A 20,072-nucleotide genomic window follows, 5' to 3' on the forward strand; every position below is an offset into this window, starting at 1 on the left:
CTCTTACTTTGAAGAGATAAATCAGGTTATTGATTACCTAGATGTTGAATGAAGATAGTAACAGGTTATTGATCACCTAGATGTTGAATAAAGATAGTAACAGGTTATTGATCAGCTAGATGTTGAATAAAGATAGTAGCAAGTTATTGATCACCTAGATGTTGAATAAAGATAATAACAGGTTATTGATCACCTCTTACTTTGAAGAGATAAATCAGGTTATTGATTACCTAGATGTTGAATAAAGATAGAAACAGGTTATTGATCACCTAGATGTTGAATAAAGATAGTAACAGGTTATTGATTACCTAGATGTTGAATAAAGATAGTAACAGGTTATTGATCACCTAGATGTTGAATAAAGATAGTAACAGGTTATTGATCACCTCTTACTTTGAAGAGATAAATCAGGTTATTGATCACCTAGATGTTGAATAAAGATAGTAACATAATGACCTTGACGTTGAAGCGGTAACGGTCCTTGGAGAGGTTGCGGTTCTTGACGGTGAGAATGCCAGTGGAACGTTCCATGGAGAAGTGTTCGAGGTTCCGGTCAGCCAGGGTGTACACCAGGGCAGAGGTCACAGAGAGATCTGCAGGGGTCACGGCGGGGTCAGGCGTCAGGTCCGGGTCAAAGGCCGTGACCCTCAGGGCCTCGACCCCGGGGTAGGTGGGGAGGAGGAGGACCGTCTCATAGGAGTCTTGGGAGAACTTAGGAGGGGAGTCGTTGATGTTCACCACCTGGTGGAGGAGAGGGAAAAATAAACAGCATTTAAATGACCTTTGATAATTACACTAAACACTATTTAAAGGATATTTAACATGACATATAATTACAGTTCAAGGTCCTTTACATGTATTTTTTACGTATTATAGTATTTATAAATAAATAAATAAATAAAAATGTAAGGTTTTTGAAGCAGCCTTCGAAAGCTACAGTCTGGGATCTGGGAATATGTTCAACGGTAATTTCAAATCTTTGATATATATGTACCGATTGATTGTTGTTTTTCGAATCTCAGACTGTAGCTTTAAGGTAACTTAGTTACGGTTCGAGATACATAAAGGATGTAAAGTGAAGGTGAAAAGAAGAAGAAGAATCAGTGTATAGATGTATCACCTTGATATGGACCTGAGCTGGGTTGTCTGCTGTTCTCTGGGGTCTCCCACTGTCCCTCACATGGACCCGGAAGGAGAAGGCAGAGAACGTCTCGTAGTCCAGAGTAGAGATGGTTCTACATTACAATCAGGATAAGAACATATGAAAAGTAGTCCGTCAGACCTCTTTACAATGTAATACATCCACTACTAATATTAAGCACACACCAACGCAGACACAGACATAAACAGACACAGACACAAAATAAAAATAAAGTACCAACAAAAAAAAGGGTTTAATTTAATTCCTAAAACTCTTTACTTTGGTGAGTAATAAAAATATATTGAAGCCAGTCGCTAAAGAAATTGGATTGGTCATAATATCCCTGAATGGATCTCTGGATGATACAGGGGGGGTGAAGTGAAGAAAAACATATTTTACACCCTGGAACAGAGACACCTAACCCACCTAATGGACCCGGTCCCAGAGTCCACGGTGAAGAAGGATCTAGCGGTCTCATCTATGATGTTGAAAACCAGCAGGGCGTTCAGATTACGGTCCCGGTCCGTAGCCTGTATGACCAGAGGGTTACCGTCCTCCCCGAGGACCACACTGTTGACCGGAGCAGCCTCGCTGATAACACCTATGTAACTGGAGTTCACACGCGCACACGCACACACACACACACACACACACACACACACACACACACACACACACACACACACACACACACACACACACACACACACACACACACACACACACACACACACACACACACACACACACACACACACACGCGCAAACACACACACACACAGTCAGAAGCCTGTCCCAAATAAATACTATATAGAATAGAGGGTTACCATCCATGTCCCGATGGTCATGATAACATTCAAAATTTGTCCAAAAGTATCCATTGTCACATCATTTCCTATTAAATACTTGAAAATGAATATGGCAAAGCTGCCCCCTCTCCCCTTTGCTTTTAAAAATGTTTATAAAATCACATTACTTTCAGGTCAAAAGTAAAATATGTTGATGTACCTGAGCTGTTGGAACACAGGTGGACAGTCGTTCTGGTCTCCCACCTGGACACTGACCGTAGCACTGGTCTCCACTCCAGCCATGCTCAATGCACGAACCACCAGAGAGTAAGAACCTGTACGCTAAATAAACACACACCATCAGAGAGTAACAAACGGTACACTATATAAACACACACCGTCAGAGAGTAACAACCTGTACGCTAAATAAACACACACCGTCAGAGAGTAACAACCTGTACGCTATATAAACACGCACCACCAGAGAGTAAGAACCTGTACACTAAATAAACACACACCATCAGAAATAAACACACACCATCAGAGAGTAACAACCTGTACACTATATAAACACACACCATCAGAGAGTAACAACCTGTACGCTATACAAACACACACCACTAGAGTAACAACCTGTACACTATATAAACACACACCATCAGAGAGTAACAACCTGTACACTATATGAACACACACCACTAGAGTAACAACCTGTACACTATATAAACACACACCGTCAGAGAGTAACAACCTGTACACTATATAAACACACACCACTAGAGTAACAACCTGTACACTATATAAACACACACCGTCAGAGAGTAACAACCTGTACACTATATAAAAACACACCATCAGAGTAACAACCTGTACACTATATAAACACACACCATTAGAGTAACAACCTGTACACTATATAAACACACACCATTAGAGTAACAACCTGTACAATATATAAACACACACCGTCAGAGAGTAACAACCTGTACACTATATAAACACACATTACTAGAGAGTAACAACCTGTACACTATATAAACACACATTACTACAGAGTAATAACCTGTACACTATATAAACACACACCGTCAGAGAGTAACAACCTGTACACTATATAAACACACACCACTAGAGAGTAACAACCTGTACACTATATAAACACACATTACTAGAGAGTAACAACCTGTACACTATATAAACACACACCATCATGGAGTAACAACCTGTACACTATATAAACACACATTACTAGAGAGTAACAACCTGTACACTATATAAACACACACCATCAGAGAGTAACAACCTGTACACTATATAAACACACACCATCAGAGAGTAACAACCTGTACACTATATAAACACACACCACTAGAGTAACAACCTGTACACTATATAAACACACACCATTAGAGTAACAACCTGTACAATATATAAACACACACCGTCAGAGAGTAACAACCTGTACACTATATAAACACACATTACTAGAGAGTAACAACCTGTACACTATATAAACACACATTACTAGAGAGTAACAACCTGTACACTATATAAACACACACCACTAGAGAGTAACAACCTGTACACTATATAAACACACATTACTAGAGAGTAACAACCTGTACACTATATAAACACACACCATCATGGAGTAACAACCTGTACACTATATAAACACACATTACTAGAGAGTAACAACCTGTACACTATATAAACACACACCACTAGAGAGTAACAACCTGTACACTATATAAACACACACCATTAGAGAGTAACAACCTGTACACTAAATAAACACACACCACTAGAGTAACAACCTGTACACTATATAAACACACACCATCAGAGAGTAAGAACCTGTACCCTAAATAAAGACACACCATCAGAGAGTAACAACCTGTACACTAAATAAACACACACCACTAGAGTAACAACCTGTACACTATATAAACACACACCATCAGAGAGTAACAACCTGTACACTATATAAACACACACCACCAGAGAGTAACAACCTGTACACTATATAAACACACACCATCAGAGAGTAACAACCTGTACACTATATAAACACACACCATCAGAGAGTAACAACCTGTACACTAAATAAACACACACCACTAGAGAGTAACAACCTGTACACTATATAAACACACACCATCAGAGAGTAACAACCTGTACACTATATAAACACACACCATCAGAGAGTAACAACCTGTACACTATATAAACACACACCATCAGAGTAACAACCTGTACACTATATAAACACATATTACTAGAGAGTAACAACCTGTACACTATATAAACACACACCATCAGAGAGTAACAACCTGTACACTATATAAACACACAACACTAGAGAGTAACAACCTGTACACTACATAAACACACACCATCAGAGAGTAACAACATGTACACTATATAAACACACACCATCAGAGAGTAACAACCTGTACACTATATAAACACACACCATCAGAGTAACAACCTGTACACTATATAAACACACATTACTAGAGAGTAACAACCTGTACACTATATAAACACACACCATCAGAGAGTAACAACCTGTACACTATATAAACACACACCATCAGAGAGTAACAACCTGTACGCTATATAAACACACACCACTAGAGAGTAACAACCTGTACACAATATAAACACACACCATCAGAGAGTAACAACCTGTACACTATATAAACACACACCATCAGAGAGTAACAACCTGTACACTATATAAACACACACCATCAGAGAGTAACAACCTGTACACTATATAAACACACACCATCAGAGTAACAACCGGTACACTATATAAACACACATTACTAGAGAGTAACAACCTGTACACTATATAAACACACACCATCAGAGAGTAACAACCTGTACACTATATAAACACACACCATCAGAGAGTAACAACCTGTACACTATATAAACACGCACAATCAGAGAGTAACAACCTGTACACTATATAAACACACACCATCAGAGAGTAACAACCTGTACACTATATAAACACACACCACCAGAGAGTAACAACCTGTACACTATATAAACACACACCATCAGAGAGTAACAACCTGTACACTATATAAACACACATTACTAGAGAGTAACAACCTGTACACTATATAAACACACACCATCAGAGAGTAACAACCTGTACACTATATAAACACACATTACTAGAGAGTAACAACCTGTACACTATATAAACACGCACCATCAGAGAGTAACAACCTGTACACTATATAAACACACACCATCAGAGAGTAACAACCTGTACACTATATAAACACACACCATCAGAGAGTAACAACCTGTACACTATATAAACACACACCACTAGAGAGTAACAACCTGTACACTATATAAACACACACCACTAGAGAGTAACAACCTGTACACAATATAAACACACACCATCAGAGAGTAACAACCTGTACACTATATAAACACACACCACTAGAGAGTAACAACCTGTACACTATATAAACACACACCATCAGAGAGTAACAACCTGTACACTATATAAACACACATTACTACAGAGTAACAACCTGTACACTATATAAACACACATTACTAGAGAGTAACAACCTGTACACTATATAAACACACGCCATCAGAGAGTAACAACCTGTACACTATATAAACACACATTACTACAGAGTAACAACCTGTAAACTATATAAACACACACCACCAGAGAGTAACAACCTGTACACTATATAAACACACACCATCAGAGTAACAACCTGTACACTATATAAACACACACCATCAGAGAGTAACAACCTGTACACTATATAAACACACATTACTAGAGAGTAACAACCTGTACACTATATAAACACACACCACTAGAGAGTAACAACCTGTACACTATATAAACACACACCATTAGAGAGTAACAACCTGTACACTAAATAAACACACACCACTAGAGTAACAACCTGTACACTATATAAACACACACCATCAGAGAGTAAGAACCTGTACTCTAAATAAAGACACACCATCAGAGAGTAACAACCTGTACACTAAATAAACACACACCACTAGAGTAACAACCTGTACACTATATAAACACACACCATCAGAGAGTAACAACCTGTACACTATATAAACAAACACCACCAGAGAGTAACAACCTGTACACTATATAAACACACACCACCAGAGAGTAACAACCTGTACACTATATAAACACACACCATCAGAGAGTAACAACCTGTACACTAAATAAACACACACCACTAGAGAGTAACAACCTGTACACTATATAAACACACACCATCAGAGAGTAACAACCTGTACACTATATAAACACACACCATCAGAGAGTAACAACCTGTACACTATATAAACACACACCATCAGAGTAACAACCTGTACACTATATAAACACATATTACTAGAGAGTAACAACCTGTACACTATATAAACACACACCATCAGAGAGTAACAACCTGTACACTATATAAACACACACCACTAGATGAGTAACAACCTGTACACTACATAAACACACACCATCAGAGAGTAACAACCTGTACACTATATAAACATACACCATCAGAGAGTAACAACCTGTACACTATATAAACACACACCATCAGAGTAACAACCTGTACACTATATAAACACACATTACTAGAGAGTAACAACCTGTACACTATATAAACACACACCATCAGAGAGTAACAACCTGTACACTATATAAACACACACCATCAGAGAGTAACAACCTGTACGCTATATAAACACACACCACTAGAGAGTAACAACCTGTACACAATATAAACACACACCATCAGAGAGTAACAACCTGTACACTATATAAACACACACCATCAGAGAGTAACAACCTGTACACTATATAAACACACACCATCAGAGAGTAACAACCTGTACACTATATAAACACACACCATCAGAGTAACAACCTGTACACTATATAAACACACATTACTAGAGAGTAACAACCTGTACACTATATAAACACACACCATCAGAGAGTAACAACCTGTACACTATATAAACACACACCATCAGAGAGTAACAACCTGTACACTATATAAACACGCACAATCAGAGAGTAACAACCTGTACACTATATAAACACACACCATCAGAGAGTAACAACCTGTACACTATATAAACACACACCACCAGAGAGTAACAACCTGTACACTATATAAACACACACCATCAGAGAGTAACAACCTGTACACTATATAAACACACATTACTAGAGAGTAACAACCTGTACACTATATAAACACACACCATCAGAGAGTAACAACCTGTACACTATATAAACACACATTACTAGAGAGTAACAACCTGTACACTATATAAACACGCACCATCAGAGAGTAACAACCTGTACACTATATAAACACACACCATCAGAGAGTAACAACCTGTACACTATATAAACACACACCATCAGAGAGTAACAACCTGTACACTATATAAACACACACCACTAGAGAGTAACAACCTGTACACTATATAAACACACACCACTAGAGAGTAACAACCTGTACACAATATAAACACACACCATCAGAGAGTAACAACCTGTACACTATATAAACACACACCACTAGAGAGTAACAACCTGTACACTATATAAACACACACCATCAGAGAGTAACAACCTGTGCACTATATAAACACACACCACTAGAGAGTAACAACCTGTACACTATATAAACACACACCATCTAGAGAGTAACAACCTGTACACTATATAAACACACACCACTACAGAGTAACAACCTGTACACTATATAAACACACACCATCAGAGAGTAACAACCTGTACACTATATAAACACACACCACTCGAGAGTAACAACCTGTACACTATATAAACACACATTACTCAGAGAGTAACAACCTGTACACTATATAAACACACATTACTAGAGAGTAACAACCTGTACACTATATAAACACACACCATCAGAGAGTAACAACCTGTACACTATATAAACACACACCACTCAGAGAGTAACAACCTGTACACTATATAAACACACACCATCAGAGAGTAACAACCTGTACACTATATAAACACACACCACTCAGAGAGTAACAACCTGTACACTATATAAACACACACCACTAGAGAGTAACAACCTGTACACTATATAAACACACATTACTCAGAGAGTAACAACCTGTACACTATATAAACACACACCACTCAGAGAGTAACAACCTGTACACTATATAAACACACACCACTCAGAGAGTAACAACCTGTACACTATATAAACACACACCACTCAGAGAGTAACAACCTGTACACTATATAAACACACACCACTCAGAGAGTAACAACCTGTACACTATATAAACACACATTACTCAGAGAGTAACAACCTGTACACTATATAAACACACACCATCAGAGAGTAACAACCTGTACACTATATAAACACACACCATCAGAGAGTAACAACCTGTACACTATATAAACACACACCATCAGAGAGTAACAACCTGTACACTATATAAACACACACCATCAGAGAGTAACAACCTGTACACTATATAAACACACACCATCAGAGAGTAACAACCTGTACACTATATAAACACACACCATCAGAGAGTAACAACCTGTACACTATATAAACACACACCATCAGAGAGTAACAACCTGTACACTATATAAACACACACCATCAGAGAGTAACAACCTGTACACTATATAAACACACACCACTAGAGAGTAACAACCTGTACACTATATAAACACACACCATCAGAGAGTAACAACCTGTACACTATATAAACACACACCACTAGAGAGTAACAACCTGTACACTATATAAACACACACCATCAGAGAGTAACAACCTGTACACTATATAAACACACACCATCAGAGAGTAACAACCTGTACACTATATAAACACACACCATCAGAGAGTAACAACCTGTACACTATATAAACACACACCATCAGAGAGTAACAACCTGTACACTATATAAACACACACCACCAGAGAGTAACAACCTGTACACTATATAAACACACACCATCAGAGAGTAACAACCTGTACACTATATAAACACACACCATCAGAGAGTAACAACCTGTACACTATATAAACACACACCACCAGAGAGTAACAACCTGTACACTATATAAACACACACCATCTAGAGAGTAACAACCTGTACACTATATAAACACACACCATCAGAGAGTAACAACCTGTACACTATATAAACACACACCACTCAGAGAGTAACAACCTGTACACTATATAAACACACACCACTCAGAGAGTAACAACCTGTACACTATATAAACACACACCATCAGAGAGTAACAACCTGTACACTATATAAACACACACCATCAGAGAGTAACAACCTGTACACTATATAAACACACACCATCTAGAGAGTAACAACCTGTACACTATATAAACACACACCATCAGAGTAACAACCTGTACACTATATAAACACACATTACTAGAGAGTAACAACCTGTACACTATATAAACACACACCATCAGAGAGTAACAACCTGTACACTATATAAACACACACCATCAGAGAGTAACAACCTGTACACTATATAAACACACACCATCAGAGTAACAACCTGTACACTATATAAACACACATTACTAGAGAGTAACAACCTGTACACTATATAAACACACACCATCAGAGAGTAACAACCTGTACACTATATAAACACACACCATCAGAGAGTAACAACCTGTACGCTATATAAACACACACCACTAGAGAGTAACAACCTGTACACAATATAAACACACACCATCAGAGAGTAACAACCTGTACACTATATAAACACACACCATCAGAGAGTAACAACCTGTACACTATATAAACACACACCATCAGAGAGTAACAACCTGTACACTATATAAACACACACCATCAGAGTAACAACCTGTACACTATATAAACACACATTACTAGAGAGTAACAACCTGTACACTATATAAACACACACCATCAGAGAGTAACAACCTGTACACTATATAAACACACACCATCAGAGAGTAACAACCTGTACACTATATAAACACGCACAATCAGAGAGTAACAACCTGTACACTATATAAACACACACCATCAGAGAGTAACAACCTGTACACTATATAAACACACACCACCAGAGAGTAACAACCTGTACACTATATAAACACACACCATCAGAGAGTAACAACCTGTACACTATATAAACACACATTACTAGAGAGTAACAACCTGTACACTATATAAACACACACCATCAGAGAGTAACAACCTGTACACTATATAAACACACATTACTAGAGAGTAACAACCTGTACACTATATAAACACGCACCATCAGAGAGTAACAACCTGTACACTATATAAACACACACCATCAGAGAGTAACAACCTGTACACTATATAAACACACACCATCAGAGAGTAACAACCTGTACACTATATAAACACACACCACTAGAGAGTAACAACCTGTACACTATATAAACACACACCACTAGAGAGTAACAACCTGTACACAATATAAACACACACCATCAGAGAGTAACAACCTGTACACTATATAAACACACACCACTAGAGAGTAACAACCTGTACACTATATAAACACACACCATCAGAGAGTAACAACCTGTACACTATATAAACACACATTACTACAGAGTAACAACCTGTACACTATATAAACACACATTACTAGAGAGTAACAACCTGTACACTATATAAACACACATTACTACAGAGTAACAACCTGTAAACTATATAAACACACACCATCAGAGAGTAACAACCTGTACACTATATAAACACACACCATCAGAGTAACAACCTGTACACTATATAAACACACACCATCAGAGAGTAACAACCTGTACACTATATAAACACACATTACTAGAGAGTAACAACCTGTACACTATATAAACACACACCATCAGAGAGTAACAACCTGTACACTATATAAACACACACCACTAGAGAGTAACAACCTGTACACTATATAAACACACACCATCAGAGAGTAACAACCTGTACACTATATAAACACACACCACTAGAGAGTAACAACCTGTACACTATATAAACACACACCACTAGAGAGTAACAACCTGTACACTATATAAACACACATTACTAGAGAGTAACAACCTGTACACTATATAAACACACACCATCAGAGAGTAACAACCTGTACACTATATAAACACACACCATCAGAGAGTAACAACCTGTACACTATATAAACACACACCATCAGAGAGTAACAACCTGTACACTATATAAACACACACCACTAGAGAGTAACAACCTGTACACTATATAAACACACATTACTAGAGAGTAACAACCTGTACACTATATAAACACACACCATCAGAGAGTAACAACCTGTACACTATATAAACACACACCATCAGAGAGTAACAACCTGTACACTATATAAACACACACCATCAGAGAGTAACAACCTATACACTATATAAACACACACCACTAGAGTAACAACCTGTACACTATATAAACACACACCATCAGAGAGTAACAACCTGTACACTATATAAACACACACCATCAGAGAGTAACAACCTGTACACTATATAAACACACACCATCAGAGAGTAACAACCTGTACACTATATAAACACACACCATCAGAGTAACAACCTGTACACTATATAAACACACATTACTAGAGAGTAACAACCTGTACACTATATAAACACACACCATCAGAGAGTAACAACCTGTACACTAAATAAACACACACCACTAGAGAGTAACAACCTGTACACTATATAAACACACACCATCAGAGAGTAACAACCTGTACACTATATAAACACACACCATCAGAGAGTAACAACCTGTACACTATATAAACACACACCATCAGAGTAACAACCTGTACACTATATAAACACATATTACTAGAGAGTAACAACCTGTACACTATATAAACACACACCATCAGAGAGTAACAACCTGTACACTATATAAACACACACCACTAGAGAGTAACAACCTGTACACTACATAAACACACACCATCAGAGAGTAACAACCTGTACACTATATAAACACACACCATCAGAGAGTAACAACCTGTACACTATATAAACACACACCATCAGAGTAACAACCTGTACACTATATAAACACACATTACTAGAGAGTAACAACCTGTACACTATATAAACACACACCATCAGAGAGTAACAACCTGTACACTATATAAACACACACCATCAGAGAGTAACAACCTGTACGCTATATAAACACACACCACTAGAGAGTAACAACCTGTACACAATATAAACACACACCATCAGAGAGTAACAACCTGTACACTATATAAACACACACCATCAGAGAGTAACAACCTGTACACTATATAAACACACACCATCAGAGAGTAACAACCTGTACACTATATAAACACACACCATCAGAGTAACAACCTGTACACTATATAAACACACATTACTAGAGAGTAACAACCTGTACACTATATAAACACACACCATCAGAGAGTAACAACCTGTACACTATATAAACACACACCATCAGAGAGTAACAACCTGTACACTATATAAACACACACCATCAGAGAGTAACAACCTGTACACTATATAAACACACACCACCAGAGAGTAACAACCTGTACACTATATAAACACACACCATCAGAGAGTAACAACCTGTACACTATATAAACACACATTACTAGAGAGTAACAACCTGTACACTATATAAACACACACCATCAGAGAGTAACAACCTGTACACTATATAAACACACATTACTAGAGAGTAACAACCTGTACACTATATAAACACGCACCATCAGAGAGTAACAACCTGTACACTATATAAACACACACCATCAGAGAGTAACAACCTGTACACTATATAAACACACACCATCAGAGAGTAACAACCTGTACACTATATAAACACACACCACTAGAGAGTAACAACCTGTACACTATATAAACACACACCACTAGAGAGTAACAACCTGTACACTACATAAACACACACCATCAGAGAGTAACAACCTGTACACTATATAAACACACACCATCAGAGAGTAACAACCTGTACACTATATAAACACACACCATCAGAGTAACAACCTGTACACTATATAAACACACATTACTAGAGAGTAACAACCTGTACACTATATAAACACACACCATCAGAGAGTAACAACCTGTACACTATATAAACACACACCATCAGAGAGTAACAACCTGTACGCTATATAAACACACACCACTAGAGAGTAACAACCTGTACACAATATAAACACACACCATCAGAGAGTAACAACCTGTACACTATATAAACACACACCATCAGAGAGTAACAACCTGTACACTATATAAACACACACCATCAGAGAGTAACAACCTGTACACTATATAAACACACACCATCAGAGTAACAACCTGTACACTATATAAACACACATTACTAGAGAGTAACAAACTGTACACTATATAAACACACACCATTAGAGAGTAACAACCTGTACACTATATAAACACACACCATCAGAGAGTAACAACCTGTACACTATATAAACACACACCATCAGAGAGTAACAACCTGTACACTATATAAACACACACCACCAGAGAGTAACAACCTGTACACTATATAAACACACACCATCAGAGAGTAACAACCTGTACACTATATAAACACACATTACTAGAGAGTAACAACCTGTACACTATATAAACACACACCATCAGAGAGTAACAACCTGTACACTATATAAACACACATTACTAGAGAGTAACAACCTGTACACTATATAAACACGCACCATCAGAGAGTAACAACCTGTACACTATATAAACACACACCATCAGAGAGTAACAACCTGTACACTATATAAACACACACCATCAGAGAGTAACAACCTGTACACTATATAAACACACACCACTAGAGAGTAACAACCTGTACACTATATAAACACACACCACTAGAGAGTAACAACCTGTACACAATATAAACACACACCATCAGAGAGTAACAACCTGTACACTATATAAACACACACCACTAGAGAGTAACAACCTGTACACTATATAAACACACACCATCAGAGAGTAACAACCTGTACACTATATAAACACACATTACTACAGAGTAACAACCTGTACACTATATAAACACACATTACTAGAGAGTAACGACCTGTACACTATATAAACACACATTACTACAGAGTAACAACCTGTAAACTATATAAACACACACCATCAGAGAGTAACAACCTGTACACTATATAAACACACACCATCAGAGTAACAACCTGTACACTATATAAACACACACCATCAGAGTAACAACCTGTACACTATATAAACACACATTACTAGAGAGTAACAACCTGTACACTATATAAACACACACCATCAGAGAGTAACAACCTGTACACTATATAAACACACACCATCAGAGAGTAACAACCTGTACACTATATAAACACACACCATCAGAGAGTAACAACCTGTACACTATATAAACACACACCACCAGAGAGTAACAACCTGTACACTATATAAACAAACACCATCAGAGAGTAACAACCTGTACACTATATAAACACACATTACTAGAGAGTAACAACCTGTACACTATATAAACACACACCATCAGAGAGTAACAACCTGTACACTATATAAACACACATTACTAGAGAGTAACAACCTGTACACTATATAAACACACACCATCAGAGAGTAACAACCTGTACACTATATAAACACACACCATCAGAGAGTAACAACCTGTACACTATATAAACACACACCATCAGAGAGTAACAACCTGTACACTATATAAACACACACCACTAGAGAGTAACAACCTGTACACTATATAAACACACACCACTAGAGAGTAACAACCTGTACACAATATAAACACACACCATCAGAGAGTAACAACCTGTACACTATATAAACACACACCACTAGAGAGTAACAACCTGTACACTATATAAACACACACCATCAGAGAGTAACAACCTGTACACTATATAAACACACATTACTACAGAGTAACAACCTGTACACTATATAAACACACATTACTAGAGAGTAACAACCTGTACACTATATAAACACACATTACTACAGAGTAACAACCTGTAAACTATATAAACACACACCATCAGAGAGTAACAACCTGTACACTATATAAACACACACCATCAGAGTAACAACCTGTACACTATATAAACACACACCATCAGAGAGTAACAACCTGTACACTATATAAACACACACCACTAGAGAGTAACAACCTGTACACTATATAAACACACACCATCAGAGAGTAACAACCTGTACACTATATAAACACACACCATCAGAGAGTAACAACCTGTACACTATATAAACACACACCACTAGAGAGTAACAACCTGTGCACTATATAAACACACATTACTAGAGAGTAACAACCTGTACACTATATAAACACACACCATCAGAGAGTAACAACCTGTACACTATATAAACACACACCATCAGAGAGTAACAACCTGTACACTATATAAACACACACCATCAGAGAGTAACAACCTGTACACTATATAAACACACACCACTAGAGAGTAACAACCTGTACACTATATAAACACACATTACTAGAGAGTAACAACCTGTACACTATATAAACACACACCATCAGAGAGTAACAACCTGTACACTATATAAACACACACCATCAGAGAGTAACAACCTGTACACTATATAAACACACACCATCAGAGAGTAACAACCTGTACACTATATAAACACACACCACTAGAGTAACAACCTGTACACTATATAAACACACACCATCAGAGAGTAACAACCTGTACACTATATAAACACACACCATCAGAGAGTAACAACCTGTACACTATATAAACACACACCATCAGAGAGTAACAACCTGTACACTATATAAACACACACCACTAGAGTAACAACCTGTACACTATATAAACACACACCATCAGAGAGTAACAACCTGTACACTATATAAACACACACCATTAGAGAGTAACAACCTGTACACTATATAAACACACACCATCAGAGAGTAACAACCTGTACACTATATAAACACACACCATCAGAGAGTAACAACCTGTACACTATATAAACACACACCATCAGAGAGTAACAACCTGTACACTATATAAACACACACCATCAGAGAGTAACAACCTGTACACTATATAAACACACACCACCAGAGAGTAACAACCTGTACACTATATAAACACACACCACTAGAGTAACAACCTGTACACTATATAAACACACACCATCAGAGAGTAACAACCTGTACACTATATAAACACACATTACTACAGAGTAACAACCTGTACACTATATAAACACACATTACTAGAGAGTAACGACCTGTACACTATATAAACACACATTACTACAGAGTAACAACCTGTAAACTATATAAACACACACCATCAGAGAGTAACAACCTGTACACTATATAAACACACACCATCAGAGTAACAACCTGTACACTATATAAACACACACCATCAGAGTAACAACCTGTACACTATATAAACACACATTACTAGAGAGTAACAACCTGTACACTATATAAACACACACCATCAGAGAGTAACAACCTGTACACTATATAAACACACACCATCAGAGAGTAACAACCTGTACACTATATAAACACACACCATCAGAGAGTAACAACCTGTACACTATATAAACACACACCACTAGAGAGTAACAACCTGTACACTATATAAACACACACCATCAGAGAGTAACAACCTGTACACTATATAAACACACACCACTAGAGAGTAACAACCTGTACACTATATAAACACACACCATCAGAGAGTAACAACCTGTACACTATATAAACACACATTACTAGAGAGTAACAACCTGTACACTATATAAACACACACCATCAGAGAGTAACAACCTGTACACTATATAAACACACACCATCAGAGAGTAACAACCTGTACACTATATAAACACACACCATCAGAGAGTAACAACCTGTACACTATATAAACACACACCACTCAGAGAGTAACAACCTGTACACTATATAAACACACACCACTAGAGAGTAACAACCTGTACACAATATAAACACACACCATCAGAGAGTAACAACCTGTACACTATATAAACACACACCACTAGAGAGTAACAACCTGTACACTATATAAACACACACCATCAGAGAGTAACAACCTGTACACTATATAAACACACATTACTACAGAGTAACAACCTGTACACTATATAAACACACATTACTAGAGAGTAACAACCTGTACACTATATAAACACACATTACTACAGAGTAACAACCTGTAAACTATATAAACACACACCATCAGAGAGTAACAACCTGTACACTATATAAACACACACCATCAGAGTAACAACCTGTACACTATATAAACACACACCATCAGAGAGTAACAACCTGTACACTATATAAACACACATTACTAGAGAGTAACAACCTGTACACTATATAAACACACACCATCAGAGAGTAACAACCTGTACACTATATAAACACACACCACTAGAGAGTAACAACCTGTACACTATATAAACACACACCATCAGAGAGTAACAACCTGTACACTATATAAACACACACCACTAGAGAGTAACAACCTGTGCACTATATAAACACACATTACTAGAGAGTAACAACCTGTACACTATATAAACACACACCATCAGAGAGTAACAACCTGTACACTATATAAACACACACCATCAGAGAGTAACAACCTGTACACTATATAAACACACACCATCAGAGAGTAACAACCTGTACACTATATAAACACACACCACTAGAGAGTAACAACCTGTACACTATATAAACACACATTACTAGAGAGTAACAACCTGTACACTATATAAACACACACCATCAGAGAGTAACAACCTGTACACTATATAAACACACACCATCAGAGAGTAACAACCTGTACACTATATAAACACACACCATCAGAGAGTAACAACCTGTACACTATATAAACACACACCACTAGAGTAACAACCTGTACACTATATAAACACACACCATCAGAGAGTAACAACCTGTACACTATATAAACACACACCATCAGAGAGTAACAACCTGTACACTATATAAACACACACCATCAGAGAGTAACACCCTGTACACTATATAAACACACACCACTAGAGTAACAACCTGTACACTATATAAACACACACCATCAGAGAGTAACAACCTGTACACTATATAAACACACACCATTAGAGAGTAACAACCTGTACACTATATAAACACACACCATCAGAGAGTAACAACCTGTACACTATATAAACACACACCATCAGAGAGTAACAACCTGTACACTATATAAACACACACCATCAGAGAGTAACAACCTGTACACTATATAAACACACACCATCAGAGAGTAACAACCTGTACACTATATAAACACACACCACCAGAGAGTAACAACCTGTACACTCATATAAACACACACCACTAGAGTAACAACCTGTACACTATATAAACACACACCACCAGAGAGTAACAACCTGTACACTATATCAACACACACCACTAGAGTAACAACCTGTACACTATATAAACACACACCATTAGAGAGTAACAACCTGTACACTATATAAACACACACCATTAGAGAGTAACAACCTGTACACTATATAAACACACACCATCAGAGAGTAACAACCTGTACACTATATAAACACACACCATCAGAGAGTAACAACCTGTACACTATATAAACACACACCACTAGAGTAACAACCTGTACACTATATAAACACACACCACCAGAGAGTAACAACCTGTACACTATATAAACACACACCACTAGAGTAACAACCTGTACACTATATAAACACACACCACTAGAGAGTAACAACCTGTACACTATATAAACACACACCATCAGAGAGTAACAACCTGTACACTATATAAACACACACCACTAGAGAGTAACAACCTGTACACTATATAAACACACACCACTAGAGAGTAACAACCTGTACACTATATAAACACACATTACTAGAGAGTAACAACCTTTACACTATATAAACACACACCATCAGAGAGTAACAACCTGTACACTATATAAACACACACCATCAGAGAGTAACAACCTGTACACTATATAAACACACACCACTAGAGAGTAACAACCTGTACACTATATAAACACACATTACTAGAGAGTAACAACCTGTACACTATATAAACACACACCATCAGAGAGTAACAACCTGTACACTATATAAACACACACCATCAGAGAGTAACAACCTGTACACTATATAAACACACACCATCAGAGAGTAACAACCTGTACACTATATAAACACACACCACTAGAGTAACAACCTGTACACTATATAAACACACACCATCAGAGAGTAACAACCTGTACACTATATAAACACACACCATCAGAGAGTAACAACCTGTACACTATATAAACACACACCATCAGAGAGTAACACCCTGTACACTATATAAACACACACCACTAGAGTAACAACCTGTACACTATATAAACACACACCATCAGAGAGTAACAACCTGTACACTATATAAACACACACCATTAGAGAGTAACAACCTGTACACTATATAAACACACACCATCAGAGAGTAACAACCTGTACACTATATAAACACACACCATCAGAGAGTAACAACCTGTACACTATATAAACACACACCATCAGAGAGTAACAACCTGTACACTATATAAACACACACCATCAGAGAGTAACAACCTGTACACTATATAAACACACACCACCAGAGAGTAACAACCTGTACACTCATATAAACACACACCACTAGAGTAACAACCTGTACACTATATAAACACACACCACCAGAGAGTAACAACCTGTACACTATATCAACACACACCACTAGAGTAACAACCTGTACACTATATAAACACACACCATTAGAGAGTAACAACCTGTACACTATATAAACACACACCATTA

General features: G+C 37.3%; 1 protein-coding gene across 1 annotated transcript in view; it reads right to left on the reverse strand.

Moving 5' to 3' along the window:
- Positions 1-20,072, reverse strand: part of LOC139551917 (protocadherin Fat 3) — a gene marked incomplete at its 3' end in the record, with an annotated part of 293,271 nt that overhangs the window by 142,674 nt on the left and 130,525 nt on the right. Inside the window, exons 29-32 of the mRNA XM_071363255.1 lie at positions 2,150-2,271; positions 1,568-1,750; positions 1,121-1,235; positions 457-741 (exon numbers count right to left, since the gene is read on the reverse strand). Of these exons, the coding sequence (XP_071219356.1) occupies positions 457-741; positions 1,121-1,235; positions 1,568-1,750; positions 2,150-2,271 (705 nt within the window). The remainder of the gene's footprint in view (positions 1-456; positions 742-1,120; positions 1,236-1,567; positions 1,751-2,149; positions 2,272-20,072) is intronic.

Source organism: Salvelinus alpinus, chromosome 24 (assembly GCF_045679555.1).
Source record: "Salvelinus alpinus chromosome 24, SLU_Salpinus.1, whole genome shotgun sequence".
Taxonomy (NCBI): Eukaryota; Metazoa; Chordata; class Actinopteri; order Salmoniformes; family Salmonidae; genus Salvelinus; species Salvelinus alpinus.